The 24,545-nt window shown below is 38.6% G+C and overlaps 1 protein-coding gene and 1 long non-coding RNA gene across 2 annotated transcripts; one reads left to right on the forward strand and one right to left on the reverse strand.

Moving 5' to 3' along the window:
• Window positions 1-7,297: 7,297 nt before the first annotated feature.
• On the reverse strand, window positions 7,298-8,857 carry LOC146713574 (uncharacterized). The gene is made up of 2 exons (XR_014919285.1): window positions 7,815-8,857; window positions 7,298-7,734 (listed from the first exon to the last, which is right to left on the reverse strand). It is a non-coding gene; the product is annotated as an uncharacterized LOC146713574 (long non-coding RNA).
• A 996-nt stretch (window positions 8,858-9,853) lies between these two features.
• Window positions 9,854-23,351, forward strand: LOC146713575 (uncharacterized). Its single transcript, XM_085448861.1, has 6 exons — window positions 9,854-10,041; window positions 10,823-10,907; window positions 17,271-17,603; window positions 18,075-18,362; window positions 18,581-18,730; window positions 20,529-23,351. The coding sequence occupies exons 2-6, from the start codon at window positions 10,832-10,834 to the stop codon at window positions 23,186-23,188; spliced, it is 3,507 nt and encodes a 1,168-aa protein (XP_085304987.1). The 5' UTR covers window positions 9,854-10,041; window positions 10,823-10,831; the 3' UTR covers window positions 23,189-23,351.
• The last annotated feature ends 1,194 nt before the right edge of the window (window positions 23,352-24,545 follow it).

The raw sequence follows: 24,545 nt of genomic DNA on the forward strand, positions 1-24,545 counted from the left end.
TTTTAAACATGTATTTTTCAAAGAGTTTTTTGCATGTCAACTTAGATGGACACCATGCTGACCAGTGGGTGGCAGGGTATGGAGCGACACATCAGTGTCCAATGTAGTGGTTTATGTGCAATTATACCATCAACACTCACACAAATACAAGAAAACAGCATTTGAATAGCTGTCCACTCACTATGCGTGAAAGGGTTAATTGAGGTATACAGCTGACTGCACGCCCCAGCACATGTGATGAAATGATGACAGCACACAGAAGCATACAACCTTTTTGGTTTGCTGCAGTTGAATGATTTAAGCCTGGCTTTTTATTTCATAAATACAAAGAGGAATCAAACAGATACAGAACGTTTTAGTTCTACCCACAGGTGTCTTTTTCAGAGTTAAAATACATTTCTTTTTTTTCTCCAGCAGTTCATTGTTTTCTCAAATGCAATACACTAAAGTTTTCATACACAATCTACAGATTGAAAAAAAAGAAATAGGTGGACTCCATTTCTATGCTAATCTTAGATCTTAATGATGGAGTGGGATTTGTCTCACTCAAGATGAACAAACATCACAGGAGTGACTGCGGACCAGAGACACATCAAAAGTTTCACCTGTAGAGTCCAACAAAACAAACATCAGTAAGAGCAGAGAAACACAAACACACTCCAGATAAATCTAAGTTCATTGCGACTGCACTTAGCTATAAAGTCTATATTAACTCCACGTGTTTGATTATTTCAGATTGTTCTCTTCGTGGTCTTCAGTCCTTCTCGTCCTCCCGACGCTTTATATTGTAAGCTAGAACCTGCACAATATACATACACTCTCCAGGTGTAGCTGTTGGCATGATGATATTGTATATTATTTGGATTATTTCTTTATCTTGTCAAGGGCCATGTCATCATTATAAATTGTTTAAGCTGTACATGACTTTATGTTTTGTTATTTTATGTAGTCAAAGTTTTGGTGCTTTTATTTTGAAAGTCAAGCTAGCGTAAAAGTTGCACTACTTTCCTTTTTGGGGGAGAAAGGAGGAAAAAACACATGTAAGCGTGCAGCAAGAAAGGTCTTTATTGAAGGTCGTGTTTAATGGGCTTTAACTACACACGGTTAAAGGAAACCTCAGAAGAGCGGTGGCTAATTCCCTTTTTGCAGCATGCAGCCAACGAGATAATTATTGATTTATCGTGTTTTGTTGTACAGTGTTATTTTTTTTACGTTGAGTTTTATTTTGTTAATGCTGTATAGTTTTCATGGTGGCTTTGGAGAGAAGTCTTCAAATAAGCAAGTGATAGAAAACCACTGGTGTCTGCCTGTGCTTCGAGGGAATTATACTTGGGTTAAGTCAGACTCCATCTAATCCATCTACAGCCGCACTTCATTGTCTGCTATACCGATGACTATGCAACCTTGTATTTGTTCATCTTTCTTGGCACCAAAGTCCCAATGTTCTGCTGACTGACAGAGATTTCTAACAAAGGCGTCGACGCTCTCACTGTGACATTGGGAATGGTGATGGAAATTCACACGCTTATGAAGCTTTTTGTGTTCATCAAACTTCTTCACCCCCACCTTATAGTAATGATCATTTTCATCTTCATCTTCATTTCAACTTCTAATTGTGAAAGCACTGAATATAGGTTCTGCCTATTTCATCATTGCAATAACCATGTATTTACTTGCACATCACAATCCTCTTGGTTGAGTTTAGTAGAAACTCAGAAGCGATTAAAACACTGCTTCCACTGGTTGAGTGAAGTCCAATAAATCAGATGTATTAAACGTTGCCATCATCACTGCTACAACTACAGCTTTGAGACATGACCGTCAACTACTTCTGACACCATGTACAAAATGTCACAAGAACTTTGTGGAAAAGCAAACCAGCACTTTATTACTTTACAGTTGTCATCCACACATGTTTTCTTATACCCCATATCTATAGTCCATAAGGAATTGAATCATTAGTGGGATTCATGCGCGTTTTGGTGATTTTTGTGAGAAATAGTGAACCATTGTGGTTAATCATTAGAGACATGGTGCCAGGAAGAGGTGCTCTGCTTGTTCCTAAGTAAAAACCAGTTCATCAGCAATTCTGTTCGCAGGTCAGAAATTTACATAAAAAACAGACAATACATATAGTTATAATATATAACTTGTAGTATATTATATATAAATGTACCACTTCAATGGCTAATTACATAATCAGATGGAGGGGAGTACTTCAAACCATAAGCACTACCTATCATAAGTTTTTTTTTGTACATTATTATATATATTATTTTATTAATAAAAAAGCATCAAGAAGTCGCAAGCAAAATGAGAACACACCATGGTACATGTTTAAACAAGGAAGGTTTAATCATCAAAATGAATTATTAACCAAAAAGACATAACATCATTTTCTTTTTCACCCAAAAATGTCATGGCTGTGTGCGGGCAGACAGGGAGATAGGACCGAAAATGCAGCACTCTGAGGCAGACGTGAACTCAAAACACACAGCTTTATTGCTGGAGCAACGGAACAGAAACTAAACTAAACTGAGAATACAAAAATAAACTGGGCAGGCAGACGGACGGAACACACAGATAATGTAAGAGTATGACGCAACACTGAGCAAACATAAGAAACTCAAAATGCTGGGTCAACACTGACTCAGAACCGTGACAAAAAAAACACATGTGCAATGCTTTGGGGATATTAGGACCACCAGTTTTAAAGTACAGCAGAAATAACATGAGCCTATATGAGACTGCTTGCTGTGTTGTTTTAAAAACAACAATGACAGCACAAAGAAATGCATTTTTGAAGATTAAATATTCAGAATTTATTTCCAGGTCTGTGTTGACGAGCATAACACATTTTATTTGAATGACGAACAGGTTTTAACAACTGTAAAGCACATTGTTGTGTGCTTTTTTTTTCCAGAAGAATTTGATGTTTTGAGAGTATAAGTTAATTTTCTAATTTTACCAAGTAAACATTTCAAAAAATGTGCCAAACAGTTGTAAAACAATCTGTAATCTGTAACACTATCTGTAGTGTCTTTGTTTCTGTCTCTTATTTAAATCACTATCTTTTTCATTATTATAAAAAATTATAATTTTAAGTAAAGTTAACATGTATAAAAAGGGTGTGGAAGTAAGAAATATGTTAATAGATGATATGATCTCTGTGTGGCATATGTTAATATCATATGTTAAACTTTTTCCACATAATTATTATCATTATCATTCTGTGGTTTCCGAATTGCTGAAATTATATTTACTCTCCTGACCTCCCCTGCCTCTTTTTGTCCATGCATTGTTGGCTCAGGCCTCCTGGCTCTGGCTCAATGCATGTAAATGACATCGGCAATCAGCAGCAGGGCCCTGTTTCAGGAAGCCGGTTTAGTGGAAAAACTGAGTAAGTATACCCTGAGTTAATGAAAACTCTGGGTTTTCGGTTTCACAAAGCGAGTTCAGATGAAGCCTCAGTGAGTCACTATGACGACACACGCCGTGAAGCTAACCTGCCCCCTAGCAGGTTTACTACAACTAACCCTGACTGTCTCCGCCCCTTTGTCGGAAACCTGACAGTAGGAAGTGTCGGACATGGCGTGCCCCTTCCTTGAAGAGCCAGTAGATCGTGAAGCCCAAATTCTCCGCAGAGCTCTCCGCCGGGAGAGAGTGATCAGAGCGCGTTTGGACATTTTATCATTTCCTGACGATTTCCTGTGTGAACGTTACCGTTTCTCAGCACAATCTATAATTTATTTGGATAACATCCTCAGGCCTAATATTGCTCATGTGACACATCGCGGACATGCTCTCAGTTCATTGCATATTATTTGTATTGCACTTCGGTTTTTTGCAAACGGGAGCTTTCTGTATAATATTGGTGACGCTGAGCACGTTTCCAAGGCTACCGTCTGTCGGGCAGTCAGGAATGTTACAGTTGCACTGAAACGTCTCCTGCACTCGTTTGTGGTGTTCCCCGGTCACAGACCCACAAGATTTATCAAAGAGGGATGCCACAAAATTGCAGGTATCAGGATGAACAAAACTTAATTCATGATGTGGTGATACTTGAACTACTACTTAAATTTTACATTTATTTTCAGGGTTCCCAGGCGTGATTGGCTGTATAGATGGTACTCACATTCCAATCATTGCTCCTTCAGTAAATGAAGGAGACTATGTGAACAGGAAGTCTTTCCACAGCATTAATGTACAGGTACATAGTTCCCTGTAGCATTTCAAACTAACAAATTATTTCATTATAGTAATGGATGCTAATTTGTGTTCTCTGCACTGTGAAGATCATATGTGATGCTGCCAACATTATCACAAATGTGGAAGCCAAGTGGCCAGGCTCTGTCCATGACTCACAAATATTCCGTGAATGTACACTGAGCACAAAATTTGGACATGGTGAGTTGAGAATACTGTAAAATATATAAAGACCAATTGCTTCAGGGACATTTGAACTGAAGTGTACCCTTCTGTCTTAGGAGAGTTCACTGGCTACTTGCTTGGTGATAGGGGGTATCCATGTTTACCCTATTTGCTTACCCCTTACTCTGACCCTGAACCGGGCCCACAGCAGCGATATAATCTGGCTCATTGCAGGACAAGAGCCAGAATTGAAATGACTATCGGAATGCTTAAGGCCCGGTTCCAGTGCCTGCAAAGACTCAGGGTCACCCCAGAAAGGGCATGTGACATTATTGTGGCATGTGTGATTCTTCACAACATTGCCACAATTAGAGGAGAACACTGTCCTTCTGAACCAAACATCAGCAGTGATCCAAACCATGAACATCCTGACCCTCCCACGGACATACAAGATGGAAGTGCAGTCAGAGACACCATATGTCACAATCATTTCTTTTGACCCATCACCTCAACATGTTGAAAGACGAAAAAACAGATTTTTTGTTCAACTGGCTTTATTGGTCGCCTGTGTTTCCTGTACACAAAGTATTAAAAGATGTAAACCTCATAAAGTGTCTCTGTTGCTTCCTCCTCTGTAACAGCTGTCAATGTTTCTTCATTATTTTCCTGTAGTAAAGAAATAAACAACATTGCTGTTCTACTGTAAACTCATAATCTGTGGAGTATTACTCACAACTGCATGTTGGTCTGGCTCAACAGGAGGCTGCACCAGATGCAGTACACCACCACCATCAACTGATAGAATATGAGGTTTATACAGGTCACTTATGACTTACAAGGGACCAAATGGCAATTAACAAACATACCAATCACCTTACACTTCATTGTCATTATGCTCTCAAAGACAACCAAGACTGAGGGAAGGCAAAATCAGTCGGAAAATAACTTCACTACAAAATAATTCATTATGGTGAAGAGTTTATCAAATGAATGAGCAGCACTGCAAAGGTGACTGTGAAGAAAGGATGTATGCACATCATGTATTATTTTGAATTTACCCCCTATGTAGGCACTTGTGTCTTGCGGGGTTATTGACTCAGAGGATGTCCCCGCAGAGATGCCTTCGGCCACAGGGCGCCCACTGTTTTGGCTGAGGGCCAACTGCTCAGCCTCTGTGAGTGGTGGTGGTGGAGGACCCCCACCTGTTTTTCGGGCCTCCGCTTTTTTTCTGTTGGCTATAACGGGTCACATTTGAGCATACAGAGTAAGCAAATATGTACTTGTAATGTGCTCAGATAATTTCAATAAGTGCTTACAGAAAGAAAATTAATGTAGCCTCTAACTGCAATTGATTTACATGGGACAAACAGACCAAGCACTATGGCTCATAATACAATTACACCTTACCTGTTTGGACTATATTTTTATATTTCATTTTTACTTGCTGCCAGGAACGTTTGGGGCCTGTTGGGTTGCACCTGCGCTCACATCACGTCACAAAATAAAATGTATAAAATAACAAATAAAATAACATATGATAAAATAACGTGTTAAATGGGTGGAAATCCCTAGATCAATGTTTAAATTAACACTCACGCATTGACTCTGTCGGCTATGTTTTGCCATGCATGCTCCCTTTCTTTTGCAGCTGTCGCTGTGTTACTTTTTTCCGCGGAATTTGCATGTTATCGGCATATGCTGCCATCAGAATTTCGGCCTCAAGCGCTGTGAAATACATTGCCCGCGCATTCTTTCCCTCCGTCTCCATGGTGACTCGCTTAATCTGTGCTCCGCTTATCAGGGCTTTATGTATCCTCGTCCGCGCGCTTCACTTGGGGTTAAAGCAACTCCGTGTTGATTGAACTAATTGTTATCAGCCTTTCTGAAACCGAATATTCCGAGTTGGACAGTTCGGGGTTACTCAACCCTGAGTATCGTTTTTCACTCTGAGTTTTCCAAACCGGCTTCCTGAAACAGGGCCCTGGGCCCTGTTTCAGGAAGCCAACCCAACAGGCCCCAAACGTGCCTGGCAGCAAGTAAAAATGAAATATAAAAATATAGTCCAAACAGGTGAGGTGTAATTGTATTATGAGCCATAGTGCTTGGTCTGTTTGTCCGATGTAAATCAATTGCAGTTAGAGGCTACATTAATTTTCTTTCTGTAAGCACTTATTGAAATTATCTGAGCACATTACAAGTACATATTTGCTTACTCTGTATGCTCAAATGTGGCCCGTTATAGCCAACAGAAAAAAAGCGGAGGCCCGAAAAACAGGTGGGGGTCCTCCACCACCACCACTCACAGAGGCTGAGCAGTTGGCCCTCAGCCAAAACAGTGGGCGCCCTGTGGCCGAAGGCATCTCTGCGGGGACATCCTCTGAGTCAATAACCCCGCAAGACACAAGTGCCTACATAGGGGGTAAATTCAAAATAATACATGATGTGCATACATCCTTTCTTCACAGTCACCTTTGCAGTGCTACTCATTCATTTGATAAACTCTTTACCATAATGAATTATTTTGTAGTGAAGTTATTTTCCGACTGATTTTGCCTTCCCTCAGGCTTGGTTGTCTTTGAGAGCATAATGACAATGAAGTGTAAGGTGCTTGGTATGTTTGTTAATTGCCATTTGGTCCCTTGTAAGTTATAAGTGACCTGTATAAACCTCATATTCTATCAGTTGATGGTGATGGTGTACTGCATCTGGTGCAGCCTCCTGTTGAGCCAGACCAACATGCAGTTGTGAGTAATACTCCACAGATTATATGAGTTTACAGTAGAACAGCAATGTTGTTTATTTCTTTACTACAGGAAAATAATGAAGAAACATTGACAGCTGTTACAGAGGAGGAAGCAACAGAGACACTTTATGAGGTTTACATCTTTTAATACTTTGTGTACAGGAAATACAGGTGACCAATAAAGCCAGTTGAACAAAAAATCTGTTTATTCTTCTTTCAACATGTTGAGGTGATGGGTCAAAAGAAATGATTGTGACATATGGTGTCTCTGACTGCTCTTCCATCTTGTATGTCCGTGGGAGGGTCAGGATGTTCATGGTTTGGATCACTGCTGATGTTTGGTTCAGAAGGACAGTGTTCTCCTCTAATTGTGGCAATGTTGTGAAGAATCACACATGCCACAATAATGTCACATGCCCTTTCTGGGGTGACCCTGAGTCTTTGCAGGCACTGGAACCGGGCCTTAAGCATTCCGATAGTCATTTCAATTCTGGCTCTTGTCCTGCAATTAGCCAGATTATATCACTGCTGTGGGCCCGGTTCAGGGTCAGGGTAAGGGGTAAGCAAATAGGGTAAACATGGATACCCCCTATCACCAAGCAAGTAGCCAGTGAACTCTCCTAAGACAGAAGGGTACACTTCAGTTCAAATGTCCCTGAAGCAATTGGTCTTTATATATTTTACAGTATTCTCAACTCACCATGTCCAAATTTTGTGCTCAGTGTACATTCACGGAATATTTGTGAGTCATGAACAGAGCCTGGCCACTTGGCTTCCACATTTGTGATAATGTTGGCAGCATCACATATGATCTTCACAGTGCAGAGAACACAAATTAGCATCCATTACTATAATGAAATAATTTGTTAGTTTGACATGCTACAGGGAACTATGTACCTGTACATTAATGCTGTGGAAAGACTTCCTGTTCACATAGTCTCCTTCATTTACTGAAGGAGCAATGATTGGAATGTGAGTACCATCTGTACAGCCAATCACGCCTGGGAACCCTGAAAATAAATGTAAAATTTAAGTAGTAGTTCAAGTATCACCACATCATACATTAAGTTTTGGTCATCCTGATACCTGCAATTTTGTGGCATCCCTCTTTGATAAATCTTGTGGGTCTGTGACCGGGGAACACCACAGACGAGTACAGGAGACGTTTCAGTGCAACTGTAACATTCCTGACTGCCCGACAGACGGTAGCCTTGGAAACGTGCTCAGCGTCACCAATATTATACAGAAAGCTCCCGTTTGCAAAAAACGAAGTGCAATACAAATAATATGTACAGAACTGAGAGGATGTCCGCGATGTGTCACATGCGTAATATATGGCCTGAGGATGTTATCCAAATAAATTATAGATTGTGCTGAGACACGGTAACGTTCGCACAGAAAATCATCAGGAAATGATAAAATGTCCAAACGCGCTCTGATCACTCTCTCCCGGCGGAGAGCTCTGCGGAGAATTTGGGCTTCACGATCTACTGGCTCTTCAAGGAAGGGACACGCCATGTCCGACACTTCCTACTGTCAGGTTTCCGACAAAGGGGCGGAGACAGTCAGGGTTAGTTGTAGTAAACCTGCTAGGGGGCAGGTTAGCTTCACGGAGTGTGTCGTCATAGTGACTCACTCAGGCTGCAGTTGAACTCGCTTTGTGAAACCGAAAACCCAGAGTTTTCGTTAACTCAGGGTATACTTACTCAGTTTTTCCACTAAACCGGCTTCCTGAAACAGGGCCCAGGTGTGAACAATTCTGAGTTGTTGTGTTTAACTAGTGTTGTATTTGTTGTAGTCGTGTTTAGTTGTTGCCTCCAGTTGCTTCGATCCCATGTCATCAGTAAATCACTGTGAAAAATGGGTTTCAGTGACTGTTTAGAGTTTTACTGAAAAGTGGCTCCACAACATGATGTCAAAACTGTGTGAACAAGATAAAACGTGTTTAAGTTTTGGAAGAAGATAGACTCATTCAATGAAATATTTTAAGAATTTGAGACAATGCAAGTCTCTGTTTTGTAATCTGGCGCCCCCACAGCCGGACATGACGTCAAAGGTAAACTTCGTAAACAATAAATCCTGGAAAAACAACACTTTTCTTTCCTGTGTGATGTATCTGACTTCTCTGCTGCAGTCTCCGCTGAGTTTAGTTTCACTGTTGTGTGTAAAATAAAAGAGTGATACAGTGGAGAACAGATCTGTACTGAAACCTGTTTATTTTAAATATTAGACCATCTGAAAAGCAGGTTTGAAGCTTTGTTAAGTCAGCATGGATTTTTAATTTGTTGCGGTTTTTTAATTTGTTGCATTTTTTTTAATTTGTTGTGGATTTTTAATTTGATGCAGATTTTTAATTTGTTGCAGATTTTTAATTTGTTGCTGTTTTTTTTTTTTTTTTTTTTTTTTAATTTGTTGCGCTTTGCACTTCCCAGCCACCGTAGTTCCACATTAAACCGCGGCCGTCGCCAGGTAACTTGGTTCCCCTTCAGCTGTTCCCTATCAGGTGAACAGGCTGTAACTTCAGGGTCAGTCGAGCTGATCGGTGGTGCCTTGAGGAAGACGTCGGCTCGTTATCTGTAAGAGAGGGTTACCAGGCGGAATACTTTGTAAAAAAAAAAAAAAAAAAAAAAAAAAAATTAAATTAGGATAATTTCCTTGTCTGAAGATAATATAATGTTGATACGCGTATGCATTTGCACGAGCTGGAGACCTTTTTTCCCTGAAGTGAAAATGATGAATCTGCGGATTCAGCATTTGGAACACGGAGAGTGGAATATGTAAACAAATCTAATCGGTCCAGCCGCCAAAGATATGCGGAAGCTCACCTTTTGCAGCAAGTGAGCGGAAAGAGTATTTACTCTTTACTCTTTCTTTGATTTTGGTCATTGATCGCTGACAGGGAGCTTTCCGAAATACTGGGTTTGCAGGTATGATTCCATACATGTGTATAATGTGCTCTGCTCGGACTTTCGAGGAGAAAAAAAGATTATTTTGATTTAATTTAAAACAAGGACAGTGCTGCCTTTGTCCGGTGGGAGTGGCGCAGGTTACCACACTTGTACTTTTTTGTTCACTTTTTTTTTTATTATAGAAAGTTGTAAAAAATAAATACAAATACATTAGCATCATATAATCGGACCATTTCGTTTTCATAGCCTGTAAGTTAATTCAGGGACATTTAATTTCGTCACCGAATTCCTGCTGGACTTTCTCTTTTGATTTGGACGTCACGAAATACTGAATTAAGCTTTAAATAATTACGTTTTTTTTTTTAAATAATCCAGATGCTGCACATCTAAAATAAGACACATTTATGTAAAAACACATTTCCATAGAAGTCTGTTTTAATGTAACTGCAAATGAAAGTGAAACTAAGATGAAGCCTGTTCTGCTTCGAAGATGACGGAGTACACAAAGGAAAGCAACAGGTCTTTTTTCGAGCAGTACATTCTGAATTAAATGAACGGAACTATTGCATAATTGGGTTAAAAGATTTGATGGATCCAGCCTGTTATACGTCTTTATTCGGATCGGACCATGTTGTTCACTTCTTAATGTAAAACAGTGACGTCACCTGATTTGTCCTTATGATATCATTACAGTTAGTGGGAACAGGAATACAGTTTAAGTAGTTTATCCATAGCATAGAAGAAAATTATAATAAATAATAAGTATTAAGTGTCTGTCTGTATTCTTTTTTTCCCCCAGACCTGTAGGATGCTTAATCCTTGCTTTGATGTCTTCAGTGTTTTGTACACTTATATTGTCCTTGGTCTGATATCCTTGTGTCAAGGTAAATTATCCAGTCATTCATTTATATAAATAAAAGATAAATTGTAGAGTCATGTTTTGATGCATGCTCAATCATCCAGGTAAGAAAATCCTAAATGTCCAGATAAACAGAATCAACCGTATGTTTACATACAGAAATGAATATTTAAATTTATGTATGATTAAGGGACCATCTCGAGTGTCCACTGTATAAAAATAATCAGTGACTACCATACTGCACAGCCAGACACTGGCCATCTCATAATAGTTTAACTGTACATATCAATAGCACACACCTTCCAAAAACTCATATAATGACATGCTGGGAAAAAAAAGGTTTGCAGGCTGGAAAAACTGACACTGTTTGACTTAAGTATATTTATACAGGTGTTTAGCCAGTATTAAACTTTTGATATAGTTGCTTGGCTTCATGAGTGAATGTGTTAAATCATTTGTAATATTGATACAATAGATAATGATTTGCAAATTACATAAAACACATATTTTATTTATTATTGAACAAAAGAAAGATTCCATCCATCCTCTGCGTATGTAACTAATGCTCACTGGGTGGCTGGAGCCTGTCCCAACTACCACAGGGCTCGAGGCAGGGTACACCCCGGACAGGTTGCCAGTTTGTCAAAGGGCTAACACAAAAAGACAGACAACCACTACAAAAAACATTATTTATTTTGAATTTGAAAGGTAATCCTGGAAAAGTAAGTATTACTAAAAAGAAACAACTGGAGGAACACTTTGCATTTAATTACATTAACTGGCAACAGGACAGTACATGACTGGGTCTAAGTCATTTTAAGAAAAAATGGACACCGTGTTCTGGACCATCTTGTTATCTCTGATTGTACAGGGCTACATTAGTGCCTATAGAATTGGCATCTTGCACATCTTGGAAAAGCATCATCAGTGGTTAAAGGTAAATACAGATCTTATGCTCCAATCTAGATGACATGTTTTTCAGGGAAGGCCTTACATATTTTATCAAGATAATAGAAAACCACATCTTTTACAACAGCACTGCTTCATAGTAGAATAGAATATAAGTTCTTAACTGACTTGCCTGCAGTTCAGACTTTTCACCAGTTAAAAAACATTTTGCACATTATAAAATGCAAAATCCAACAAAGATGATAGAAGACTGCTAAGTACCTAAAATCCTGTATCAGTCAAGAATGAGACAACATTCTCACCCAAAAGTCCAGCAACTGGTCTCCTCAGATTCCAGATGTTTACAGCTCTGCTACACAGTGGTGAACATGGCCCTATCCCAACATGTTTGAGACGTGTTGCTGTCATCACATACTTAATATTTTTCTTATAATGGTATATTTACACAGCTAAAGCATTTATATATTTTTTCTGGTTTCTACTGTGATGAAATTATTTTGTTTAATTTTTCTGTGTATGTACATTGACAGCAATTTCTCCAGATTCTCTGAATCTTTTTAAAATATCATGTACTGTACATGATAAGATATTCTAAGTCTCCACAATTTTACGTTGTAAAACATTATCCTACAATTGTTCCACAATTTGTAGACAGTCCTTTTACAGATTGTTGAACTGCACATCTTTACCTTTGAGATACTCTGCCACACTGCGATGCTCTTTTTATACACAGTTATGTTACTGACTTTTTGCCAACTAATCTAATAACTTGAAAAATGTTCTTCCAGATGTTCTTTCTTTTTAATATCACTTACATTTCCAGCCTTGTGTTTCCTTGGTCCAATGTTTTTAAAACGTGTGGCGGCAAACAAATTCAAAATGAACTAATATTTTTCGTCAAATAGCATAATGTCTGAGGTTAACAATATTTTCTATGTTCTATTATGATTAAAATGATTTTCTGTAATTGGCAAATCATTGCATTTTATTTTTAATTACTTTTTAGAGCATGCCCGCTTTTTGGAAGCTGGGTTTGTATATCAGATCATGAAATGTCATGACTAGCAAGTAGTACTAGTATAATTTCATGGTGGCAACACATTTTTTGATATCTCTTAATTCTGATGGTAAGAGCATTAGTATTACAAATCATCTGACACATTAATTCACAAATGTTATAGTATTGAGGGACTATATCAAAGTCTGTTATTTGCTAAATAACCACTGGCTTTGGATGTTATCAGTCAATTTAGAATCTGATTTCTGACACCCATTGAATGGACTTCTAATATCTGAAGCAGTTGAAATAACTGTACATATTAAAGATTGAATCAAGCTATGTGAGTTTGTTGAACCTGCAAAATAATAATTCTATTAATAATAATATTTACTGACACATAGTTAAACCATTATGAAAATATTAAAGCATGATGAGATTTTAACTATGAAATCCTCTTCCTTATGGGTGTACACTTGATGGAACAAAATCTATGACCTGGGCCCTGTTTCAGGAAGCCGGTTTAGTGCAAACTCTGAGTAAGTATACCCTGAGTTAACGAAAACTCTGGGTTTTCGGTTTCACAAAGCGAGTTTAGATTAATCCTGAATGAGTTACTATGACGACACACTCCGTGAAGCTAACTTGCCCCCTAGCAGGTTTACTTCAACTAACCCTTGACCTGACTGTAGGAAGTGTCGGACATGGCGTGCCCCTTCCTTGAAGAGCCAGTAGATGTTGAAGCCCAAATTCTCCGCAGAGCTCTCCGCCGGGAGAGAGTGATTAGAGCGCGTTTGGACATTTTATCATTTCCTGATGATTTCCTGTGTGAACGTTACCGTTTTTCAGCACAATCTATAATTTATTTGAATAACATCCTCAGGCCTAGTATTGCTCATGTGACACATCGCGGACATTCTCTCAGTTCTGTACATATTATTTGTATTGCACTTCGGTTTTTTGCAAACGGGAGCTTCCTGTATAATATTGATGACGCTGAGCACGTTTCCAAGGCTACCGTCTGTCGGGCAGTCAGGAATGTTACAGTTGCACTGAAACGTCTCCTGTACGCGTCTGTGGTGTTCCCCGGTCATAGACCCACAAGATTCATCAAAGAGGGATGCCACAAAATTGCAGGTATCAGGATGAACGAAACTTAATTCATGATGTGGTGATACTTGAACTACTACTTAAATTTTACATTTATTCTCACGGTTCCCAGGCGTGATTGGCTGTACAGATGGCACTCACATTCCAATCATTGCTCCTTCAGTCAATGAAGGAGACTATGTGAACAGGAAGTCTTTCCACAGGATTAATGTACAGGTACATAGTTCCCTGTAGCATGTCAAACTAACAAATTATTTCATTATAGTAATGGATGCTAATTTGTGTTCTCTGCACTGTGAAGATCATATGTGATGCTGCCAACATTATCACAAATGTGGAAGCCAAGTGGCCAGGCTCTGTGAGTGGTGGTGGTGGAGGACCCCCACCTGTCTTTCGGGCCTCCGCTTTTTTCTGTTGGCTATAACGGGTCACATTTGAGCATACAGAGTAAGCAAATATTTACTTGTAATGTGCTCAGATAATTTCAATAAGTGCTTACAGAAAGAAAATTAATGTAGCCTCTAACTGCAATTGATTTACATAGGACAAACAGACCAAGCACTATGGCTCATAATACAATTACACCTTACCTGTTTGGACTATATTTTTATATTTCATTTTTACTTGCTGCCAGGAACGTTTGGGGCCTGTTGGGTTGCACCTGCGCTCACATCACGTCACAAAATAAAATGTATAAAATAAAAAATGAAATATAATAAAATAACGTGTTAAATGGGTGGAAATCCCTAGATCAATGTTTAAATTAACACTCACGCATTGACTCTGTCGGCTATGTTTTGCCATGCATGCTCCATTTCTTTCGCAGCTGTGGCTGTGTTACTTTTTTCCTGCAAGATTTGCATGTTATCGGCATATGCTGCCATCAGAATTTCGGCCTCAAGCGCTGTAAAATACATTGACTGCGCCTTTTTTCCCTCCGTCTCCATGGTGACTCGCTTAATCTTTGCTCCACTAATCAGGGCTTTATGTATCCTCGTGCGCGCGCTTAACTTGGGGTTAAAGCAACTCCGCGTTGATTGAACTACTTGTTATCAGCCTTTCTGAAACCGAATATTCCGAGTTGGACAGTTCGGGGTTACTCAACCCTGAGTATCGTTTTTCACTCTGAGTTTTCTAAACCGGCTTCCTGAAATAGGGCCCAGTTTCTCAGATTAAGGATTAAGTCTGGACAGTGCATGTCTGATGAGTTAAAAATGAGTTACTTTTTAGACAGTCAAGGGTTGACATGGATCACGTGACCATAATCACGTGCGCCAATGAGTTCCAGAAGTCCAAAAACAATGGTGACACACAAACAGTGGTGGTGCTACATTTACCAACGTAGAAGCTTTACAATTACAGAGGAAAATCCAACAAACTCCAGTTAACCATGGTGATTTGAATCTGAAAGGATCTCCTTCTAGTGGTGTAAAGAAAATGAAAATACAAATAACAGTCATTAAAAAATGTACCAAACCCAAAATAAACTAAATATTCTACAATTTAGAGCAAGTAAATAACAATCTTTAATAATCTATAACAATGATGCTAATAATACTACTAATAATAATTTATTAGCACTGTGTGTGGTCAAACATAAACATACACAAACACACACACACACATATAATATACTAAAAACATCTTAACAGCCTTCCATATACCATGTACAAATACCTCATACACTGTTTAAAAAACCGACACAAAATGTTACTCTAAAAGTAATAAAATGCAAAGGCCAGCAACATCAACAAAGAGACAAAGTCAAGATCCAAAACAAGCAAGTATTTTTTTTTTCTGGCAGGTTATGAGCAAATTTATTCATAGAAGCAACTTTAGATACTGTATTTATTTTATATCATAGGACTCCCAAAATCTATTTCTGTTTAAAAAACTGCCTAAATGTTTTTTTTTCTTGTAAAATTTCTCAGTGTACTTTTGTTTCAATTAATTTCATTTCAGTTTTATTTCTACAACAACAGTTGCCTCAAGGTGCATTGTATTAAAAGGTAAAGATAACAATAATACAGAGAGATCAGAGTAAACCCCACCAATGAAATGACCCCCAATCAGCAAGCACTTTGGCAACAGTGGGAAGAAAGAATCCCCTTTTAACAGGCAGAAACCAGGTTCAGGGAGGTAATCAGTAACTAATTACAGATTACTTCCCCCAAAAAGTAATACCGTTAATTTACAGATTACTTATTTTCAAAAGTAATTAATTACTTAGTTACTTAGTTACTTTTTAAAAACATGATTTACAACCTGAATAGGTGATAAAGCGATAGATCTTTCAGCCCAATTTTACTTTTTCTGCATAATCGATCATACAAAATGTAATCAAATGGAAAAGTCCCTTTTAAAAAATAATAAAAAACTAATGAAACAATAAAACTTGTTTTATTACTTTTAATCTTTTAAATTTATGCATCAAGTAAAAATTAAATTATATGCAATATTCTCTGACTTGTCTTTCAAATAGATGCAAGTAAAACACAGCAGAAAATAAATAAAATCAAAGACTAGCGGTCCTGTTGCTCTATTTTCACCTGTAAACCAGGAGTAGGGTAGGCGGAGGTTTACCCTGGTGCAGGTGTGTTGCAGCGGTCAGTTGAAGAATCCGCGAGTTTCTCTGTGAGTTTCCCATTACGTGGTAGCGCACTTGGAGCTTCCTTGGAAGTTTAGGGGGGTTTTTCGCTGTAAAAAGAAGTTTTCTTCCCACGCACAATGGACACTAATGTTTTTGTCACTTTTTATGGAATCAAACTTAAAATAAGGTCAGTACTTCCACGCTTTAAACGCTGCACAGTCATACTCTCTCCCGCACTCAGTTTATTATCCATTGTTGATCTGTTGTCATGAACGTCGCACTCGCTTACGTCAATGTCATGAGACATTGTCGCAAAAAAAAAAATCACGGTTTTAGTAACGCAGTAACACACGCAGTGTTATGTGGATATGTGAATTAATTCTAAACCAAACTTCATTGTCCTGTAAATTAATTCCTATATTTAAACACAAATGTAAATGCAATGTTATGTAAAAGCCTCTACACTAATATGGTTTATGTTGCCACTGTGTGGCTGTAAGTGCAGCCATGACATACTCTCATCTCAAGGTTAAGTTCTTTATTACTTTTCTCACTGGGAATAACACGATGAACTGGCCCCATCTGTGATATTTATATTATTTAATTAATAATATCCATAACTGCTTATGTTATTTTTTTAGACATTCAAAGTTACCACATTAGTTAAGTTCGCCAGTCACTGACTCACTGGAATTATACCAAACTGTTATGTGCTTACAGTAATAACAAGGTTTGTTGTTCATTTCTGTGTGAAATAAAAACAGAAGCCTTTGTTGTCTCAGGTCAGTCAGAGGTGATTGGTGCAAATCAGCCAGTTGCTGCAACCATTGGTAATGACATCATTTTGCCATGTTACCTCTACCCAACCATGGATGCTTCAGACATGACTGTGGAGTGGAGTAGACCTGACCTGGACCTCAGATTAGTCCATGTGTGGCCGGAGAGACCTGAGTTACAAAATCCATCCTACAAGGGCAGAACATCTCTGTTTATTAATGAAATGAAACATGGAGAACTTTCTCTGAAGATCTCCAGAGTAAAACCGTCTGATGAGGGAAAATACAGATGCTTTGTTCCAGACCTGCGTAAAGACTCTAATGTTCAACTTGTTGTTAGTAAGTGGATGTCTAAGTTATTTAGCTTCTTCTATTAAGAACAATTCATTTACTATTAAACATCAGCTAACATTGGCTAACATTAGCCAAAAGAATAGAAAACTCTGAAACTCAGAGTTGATAAGAATTGAACCATGAAGTTACCTGAAAAAGCCAAAATCTGTCTCCATAACACACACCTCAGAGGCTAGTAGCAGAGAGAAAGATAAAGACAATATTTCAATTTCCATGACAATTTTCATGGCAAGCAATTGGTACATATCACAAAAACATTTGTTTATGCTGAGAAATAATCTCTCTATTCTCCAGTATTCTCTGGTAGTAGTGTCCAGTATTACAAATATTACAACAAAGTAAACAAGCCTTATCATTCATTAAGTTACACAACTCATTATCAGTTAGGAAAAGATTGAAGTCAGAACTATGTTCAAAGTCCACCAGCTGTGAAGTGAGACAAGCCTCTTTTTCCAGGTGCCGTCTCCTCACCTGTTATCAGCTTTGCAGGCCTCAATAAAACCATCAGTGGAGTGGTGTTACAGTGTGAGTCTGCAGGCTGGTATCCAGAGCCTGAGCTGCTGTGGTTGGACGGTGAGGGAAACCTCCTCTCTGCTGGACCTACAGAGACCCTCAGAGGTCCTGATGACCTCTATACTGTCAGCAGCAGAGTGACTGTGGAGAAGAGACACAGCAACAACATCACCTGCAGAGTCCAACAGAGGAACACCAACCAGAGCAGAGAGACACACATACATGTTCCAGGTAAATCGAATGTTTTATTTAATGGGGCGACAACGAGCAATGGCAAGTGCGTAAGAGAGGTGACAGAGGAGGATGCTGGGATAGGGAGAGATGGACACATATGATTTGGTGACCCATAAAGGTCTGAGAGAAGAAGTGTTAAAGATATGAATCAAAGAATGATATTTTACTAATATATATTGTAAACAATGAATTATGAATTGTTTTATTAATTTCAGATGATTTCTTCTTGGTCAGTCCTTCTGGTCCACCCAGTCGTTCAATCAGTAATCCAAATGTCACTGTTGCCTCGGCTGTCAGTGTTGCTGTTGTTCTTCTTCTAATTGGTGCAGTTTTCTTTGCATGGAAGTGGAGAAGAGGCAAATTCAGTAAGTCATTGTTTTCTCTAAATGATGAATAATTGTGTTTTACCCTCGTAAATAATAATAATAATTAATATTATTTCTCATATAATCAATCAATCTATCAAGAAATGATTTTATGTGTTACTTCTAAAAATATTTCTGAGTCCAGTGTAAAAGATTTAAAGGGATCTATTAGAACAACAATCACCTGAAGAATAGAATTGTTGACTTCTTAACCCTAAAAATGGTTTAGTTCCACAGAGTCTGCTCATCATTGTTTATTAGTAGAGAAACTCAAAATCCACCAACATTTCTAGTGTATTGTATTTGTTGGCTGTAAGAATGTATGTTGGCTAGGAACATACAACTAGGAACCCACAGGACGCAAACCTTCCCCCAAAAAATCAATGTACTCCCAGTGCCGGTCCCATATTTCCATACTGGATCTGTTGAGGCTTGGATTAACAACAAGTGTCTCCAGAGCTGTTGATAAACAGGGTGCTCATGGAAACAGTGCTACTGTTGTTTAAAGACAAAGGGAGAGGAGGGAGACAGCATGAGAGAGGGAATATTTTAGATATCAGTCTCATGACAACATGTTATATTGGGGTGATTTGGTACTATGAGGTCATTAAGATAGATGGAGCCAAATAGTTCAAGAATATAGATGACTACTCATGTGTGGTGTCCAGTGTTGGGAAGGTTACTTTTAAAATGTATTCCACTACAGATTACATGCCCCAAACAGTATTTTGTAATGTATTCCATTATGTTACTCAATGAGAGTAACGTAACAGAAAACTTTGGATTACTTAATATATTATAATTCTTTTTACAACTACATGAATGTACTATGGCTGTGTGATTTATTACTATTACTGAAGGATACTCGCCATACCAATACCAACTAGATTTTTAAATCTTAATATAAAATGAGTAAGAGTAGGGTGGCCATTAGGTAAGGCTGGACTTTTTGCAGTGATCCCGTATAGAAAACTATTCCGCGCGTATATAAAACAGGTCTGCAGCTCTGAACCGTAGTAAAGGGACCTCTGGCTAATACGTCTGGTTCATTTTGGGCTCGTAGCTGAAAACTAGCTTTACTTTGTTGTCTGGGTCAACTCTGCTAGCAAGAGACAGAGAGAGGCTTTGAAAGGCTGCAGTCGAGTCTTAATAGCTTAGTTACAACTGGGCTACACTGACCATGAGGCTACATTCTTTAGGGCTGTGCCTGTAACACTCTGCCTATTGCCTTCATATTGAATAAGTTTTTGAACAATCACTTTTAAAAATATTTCTTCAGGTCATTATGCGGGCCGGAAGTAGAGGTGACATGAGACACAGACATTAGAGCCTCTTGATGAGTGTTTTGTTTGGTTTCCACGACGTGGAATTACCAAAAATAGAGAGGGCATAGCCTAACATATGAAACAGGAAAATACCGCCGTGTAATCCATTTATTTCAACAGAGTAACTGTATTCTGAATACCACCTTTTTAAATGGTAACTGTAGCGGAATACAGTTACTCATTTTGTGTATTTTAAATACGTAACGGTGGTACGTGTATTGTGTTACTCCCCAACACTGGTGATGTCTGTCACTGTTTCTGTGCATCCGCAAGGCAAACAGTTGGTTTTAATCTGTAAATTCACCACTAGATGGCACTAAATCTCAATCACTGCTCATTTATTGAGGTTGCTTCAAATACTTTAATGTGTAATTTATTTATTTTTTCTCACGTTTACCCATTTACCAAAAAACAACAAGAACTTTGTTTCATATTATTCTTCATCCATTTCTACTGCTTCTTTTATTTGACAGAAAAAAAGAAGAGTGAGGAGGATGGAGCTGAACAGGCCAGGAAGAAAAACACGATCAACTCTAAAAACAGTGGGATGCCAGTGGTGGAAGAACAAAGCAAACCACTCATGACAGGAAGAGAAGAAGATGATGATGTGGACAGCAGAGAAGACCAAAGACATGAAGATGACAGAGAAACCAAACAAGATGAGTTTGTTTTAGAAACAGAACAAATAAAGAACATAAACAGTCCACAAGAAAAGAGAATAAATCCATCTACTGTTAATGACAAAGAGTCTTTGATTAAGATGGAACACAAAACACAGGATATGACAGGAAGAGAAGAAAAGGATGATGTGAACAACAGTGGAAAGAAGAAGAGACAAAAGAAAATGGTCATGAAAAAAACCAAAAAGAAACTGAGCAAAGAAGTGGACACTGACAGTTCAGAAACAAAAACATCTGCTGTGACTAAAACTGAGCCTCAGTTTAAAATGAAACAAGAAACACATGAAGAACAGAGCAGGAGAGGAAGACATGAAACACATAATGTGGACACCAGAGAGGAGAGAAATAAAGATGGAGAAACACAACAAAATCAGCCTGTGACAGAAACAGTTCAAACAATGGACACTGACAGGCCACAAGAAAAGAGAATAAATCCATTAACTGTTAGTGACAAAGAGTCTTTGATTACAGTAGAAACACAAGACATGACAGGAAGAGAAGAAAAGGAAAAAGAGACACAACGAAATGATCATGATAAAAAACAAAAACAGGAAGAAACAGAGCAAAGAAGCAACACCGACAGTCCAGGAACAAAAACATCTGCTGTGACTGTGAATGAGCCTCAGTTTGAAATGAAACAAGAAACACATGAAGAACCACGGAGAGAAAAAGAGACACAACAAGAGCAGCTTGTAGAAAAAAGACAGATGGAGAGAAATGTGGACATAAAAGAGTCAGAAACTGAGAAAAAGAGAGCAGAGGAAAACAGTGGTGAAGTAAACAATCTTTATTCTGTGTTTATGGCACAGAAGGAGACACAGAGAGAAAAACTGGAGGCAGAACAACAGAGAGAGGAAAACCAGAAGAGGCTTCAACCAGAGACACGAAGGGAAAAAAAGAAAGATGAGGGAGAACTGAAAATAAGGAAAGACAATAAAAAACAATATCGCAAGGAAGAAAAAACAGAGAGGAAGAATCAAAGAACAAAAAATTGTCTACAAGAAAGACAGGAGGAGGAGCTGATGGAGGTCGACACCCAGAGCAGAAAACCACATGGGGTCTGCACACTGCCAGTCAAGGAAGAGAAAATGCAAGCAAGGAAGCATCAGAATTCCCAAAAGGTAAAAGAGTGTGTGAACAAACAAAATGATCAGTTTATGGACGTTGACAATTTTCCTCAGAGTCAATATGCTGCAACATCACAATCGTATGAACCCATGCAATGGACCAAAGATCAGCAGAAGCTGCCAGTTCAAACAGAACCACAAGAATGTCTGAAAGAAAAGGATGAAGATCTGATGGAGGCTGAAGAATATTCAGGACTTCAGTTTTCACCATTTACAGAAGAACATAAAGAGGAGCCCATGCTATTAGGAGAAGAAAAGTCCTTTAATTTTTCTTTTCATCTGAGCAGTGATCAGGAACCACGGAGAGAAAAAGAGAGACAACAAGAGCAGCTTGTAGAAAAAAGACAGATGGAGAGAAATGTGGACATGAAAGAGTCAGACACTGAGAAAAAGAGAGCAGAGGAAAACAGTGGTGAAGTAAACAAAGTAAATTCTGTGTTTATGCCACAGAAGGAGACATGGAGAGAAAAACTGGAGGCAGAACAACAGAGAGAGGAAAACCAGAGGAGACTTCAATCAGAGACACGAAGGGAAAGAGAGAAAGATGAGGGAGAACTGAAAATAAGGAAAGATAATAAAAACCAACCAGAGGAACAGAGGGGTCAGACAGAAAGCATGATTTCATCAGTCCAAGTTCCACTGGATACACATCTGAAAATACAAGGACAAAACCACAAGAAACAACCAGAGGAAACATGTCAACAGAGCCCAGAACAAATCAGAGAGCAGCCAGAGAAACTGAGAGGAGCAGAGAGGAAAGAAGGAGCTCAGGGAAAGAAGCTGGAGGTTAATGAAGGGCTCACATCTGAGGAAACAAAGAGGAAAGACAAGGAGAGAGAAAAACTACAACTCCCACATGAAGGAGAGCTGCAGGCGGAGCAACAAGTGAACGTAAATGAAAAACAGCAGCTGGAAGAATCTGTCAGTCTCACAGAGAGAGGAGTCTGTGTGGAAGAAAAACAGGAGGAGGAGCCGATGCAACGAACATGTGATTTTGATCAAAAGAATAACCAGAGTAGAAATCGTCCAAATGCACTGAAACTGAATGAGGTCTGCACACTGCCAGTCAAGAAACAGAAAGTTGAGGAAGGAAGAAGAGCAAGCAAGCATCAGAATTTTAAAAAGCCAAAAAAGTATGTGAAAAAACAAAATTGTGATCATATGAATGTTCATGATGCAGCTCACAGTCAATATGCTGCAACATCACAATCGTATGAACCCATGCAATGGACCAAAGATCAGCAGATGCTGCCAGTTCAAACAGAACCACAAGAATGTCTGAAAGAAAAGGATGAAGATCTGCAGGATCAGATGGAGGTGGATTAACATTCAGGAACAAAAGAGCAGCTTGTTTTAGCTCAAACTCAAAACCTCTGCTGCAAAGAGAAAGTCAATTTGAAGGTTATGTGACTTGGAAATATTCAACTTTAAAATTAATTTATTTCATGTTGATATTTTTTTGAATAAATATATCTGCTAATGCATCAAAACATAATTCTTCTGTTCATATCATATTCTTCAGTTCTGCATGTACTCTGTGATTTTCTCTCCACATTTTACCTTTAAAATCTATCTACTTCGCCTTGTTTGGTATCATTCTTTTCAGCACAACCTCACGTGTCTGAATTTACAGTTATGTTTTCATTTTGACATACTGTATTAACACAATTGATCTAAAATCAGACAAAAAACATATGAACTGAGTAGAAAAAGTTATATTTTTACTGTAACAGCAACAAACATGTTTAATGAATCATATTTCATAACTTTAAATGCAAATATAAATTGTCAATTTGCACAAGTTTTGCAAACAACAAAGTTATTTGCATCCATTTACCTTTTACCTTGATTTTGTAAATAACTATTTACAGAACAATCAGTTGTTCTGCATTCAATAAGATGCCACACAAATGATTTGTGCCACTCCAAAAACATAATTTCTGGCTTATGGGTATGTGTTTACTATATCATTTAAGATTCCATGTCACAAACTACGTGCCATGTCACAAAACAATGAAAATCCGACAAACTTCGCTACTAAAGAGGCGCGCTCATATCTGACAAGCCTCCGCGACACCCCCTATGCGTATTTCATGAAGTGCAGTCTGTGGCCGCCATACCACCGAACGAAACAAAATAGGCTGGCTCACTCATGACCAACGGCAGCAACCCCCCGCCGCTATTTAAATAAAATAAAATAAAGTTCGGGGGCACCTGCTGCCGTGTCGTTTAATTTGTTCGAATCACATTTAGCCAATAAAATGTGTGCTTTAGTTTCTGTGTGAATGGGGTGGTGGAGTCCTCATGGCCAGCGAGCTCCACTAAATGAACTAAATGAAATATGAGATGTGACAATATCATTTATATCGATGTAGTCTATGTTACATTATAATTATACTCGTGGAGCCGCAAGTTTGCCTCTCTTTCGTCCACTTTTGTCTCTACGCTGTGTTACTCCGCCTCTCTCCTTCACTGAACACAACTCCCCCTCCCCCATCGCTTCACCTGCAGGCAACGACAAGATGGACACGGCAGCTATCAAAGAGGAGCTGGTCGGTAAAAAGAAAACATTTGAAGATTACTATTTTAGTGCTGTCAGCGTAAAGTTAATGCCATAACTGCATTAACGGGGCAAATCTCCGTTGACTAGTTACCGCGGATCACCCCGTGCGTGGGGCTGGGT

Source organism: Copadichromis virginalis, linkage group LG3 (assembly GCF_057382275.1).
Source record: "Copadichromis virginalis isolate Kocher_CV1m ecotype Utaka linkage group LG3, C_Virginalis_male_GT1.1, whole genome shotgun sequence".
NCBI classification, from domain to species: domain Eukaryota; kingdom Metazoa; phylum Chordata; class Actinopteri; order Cichliformes; family Cichlidae; genus Copadichromis; species Copadichromis virginalis.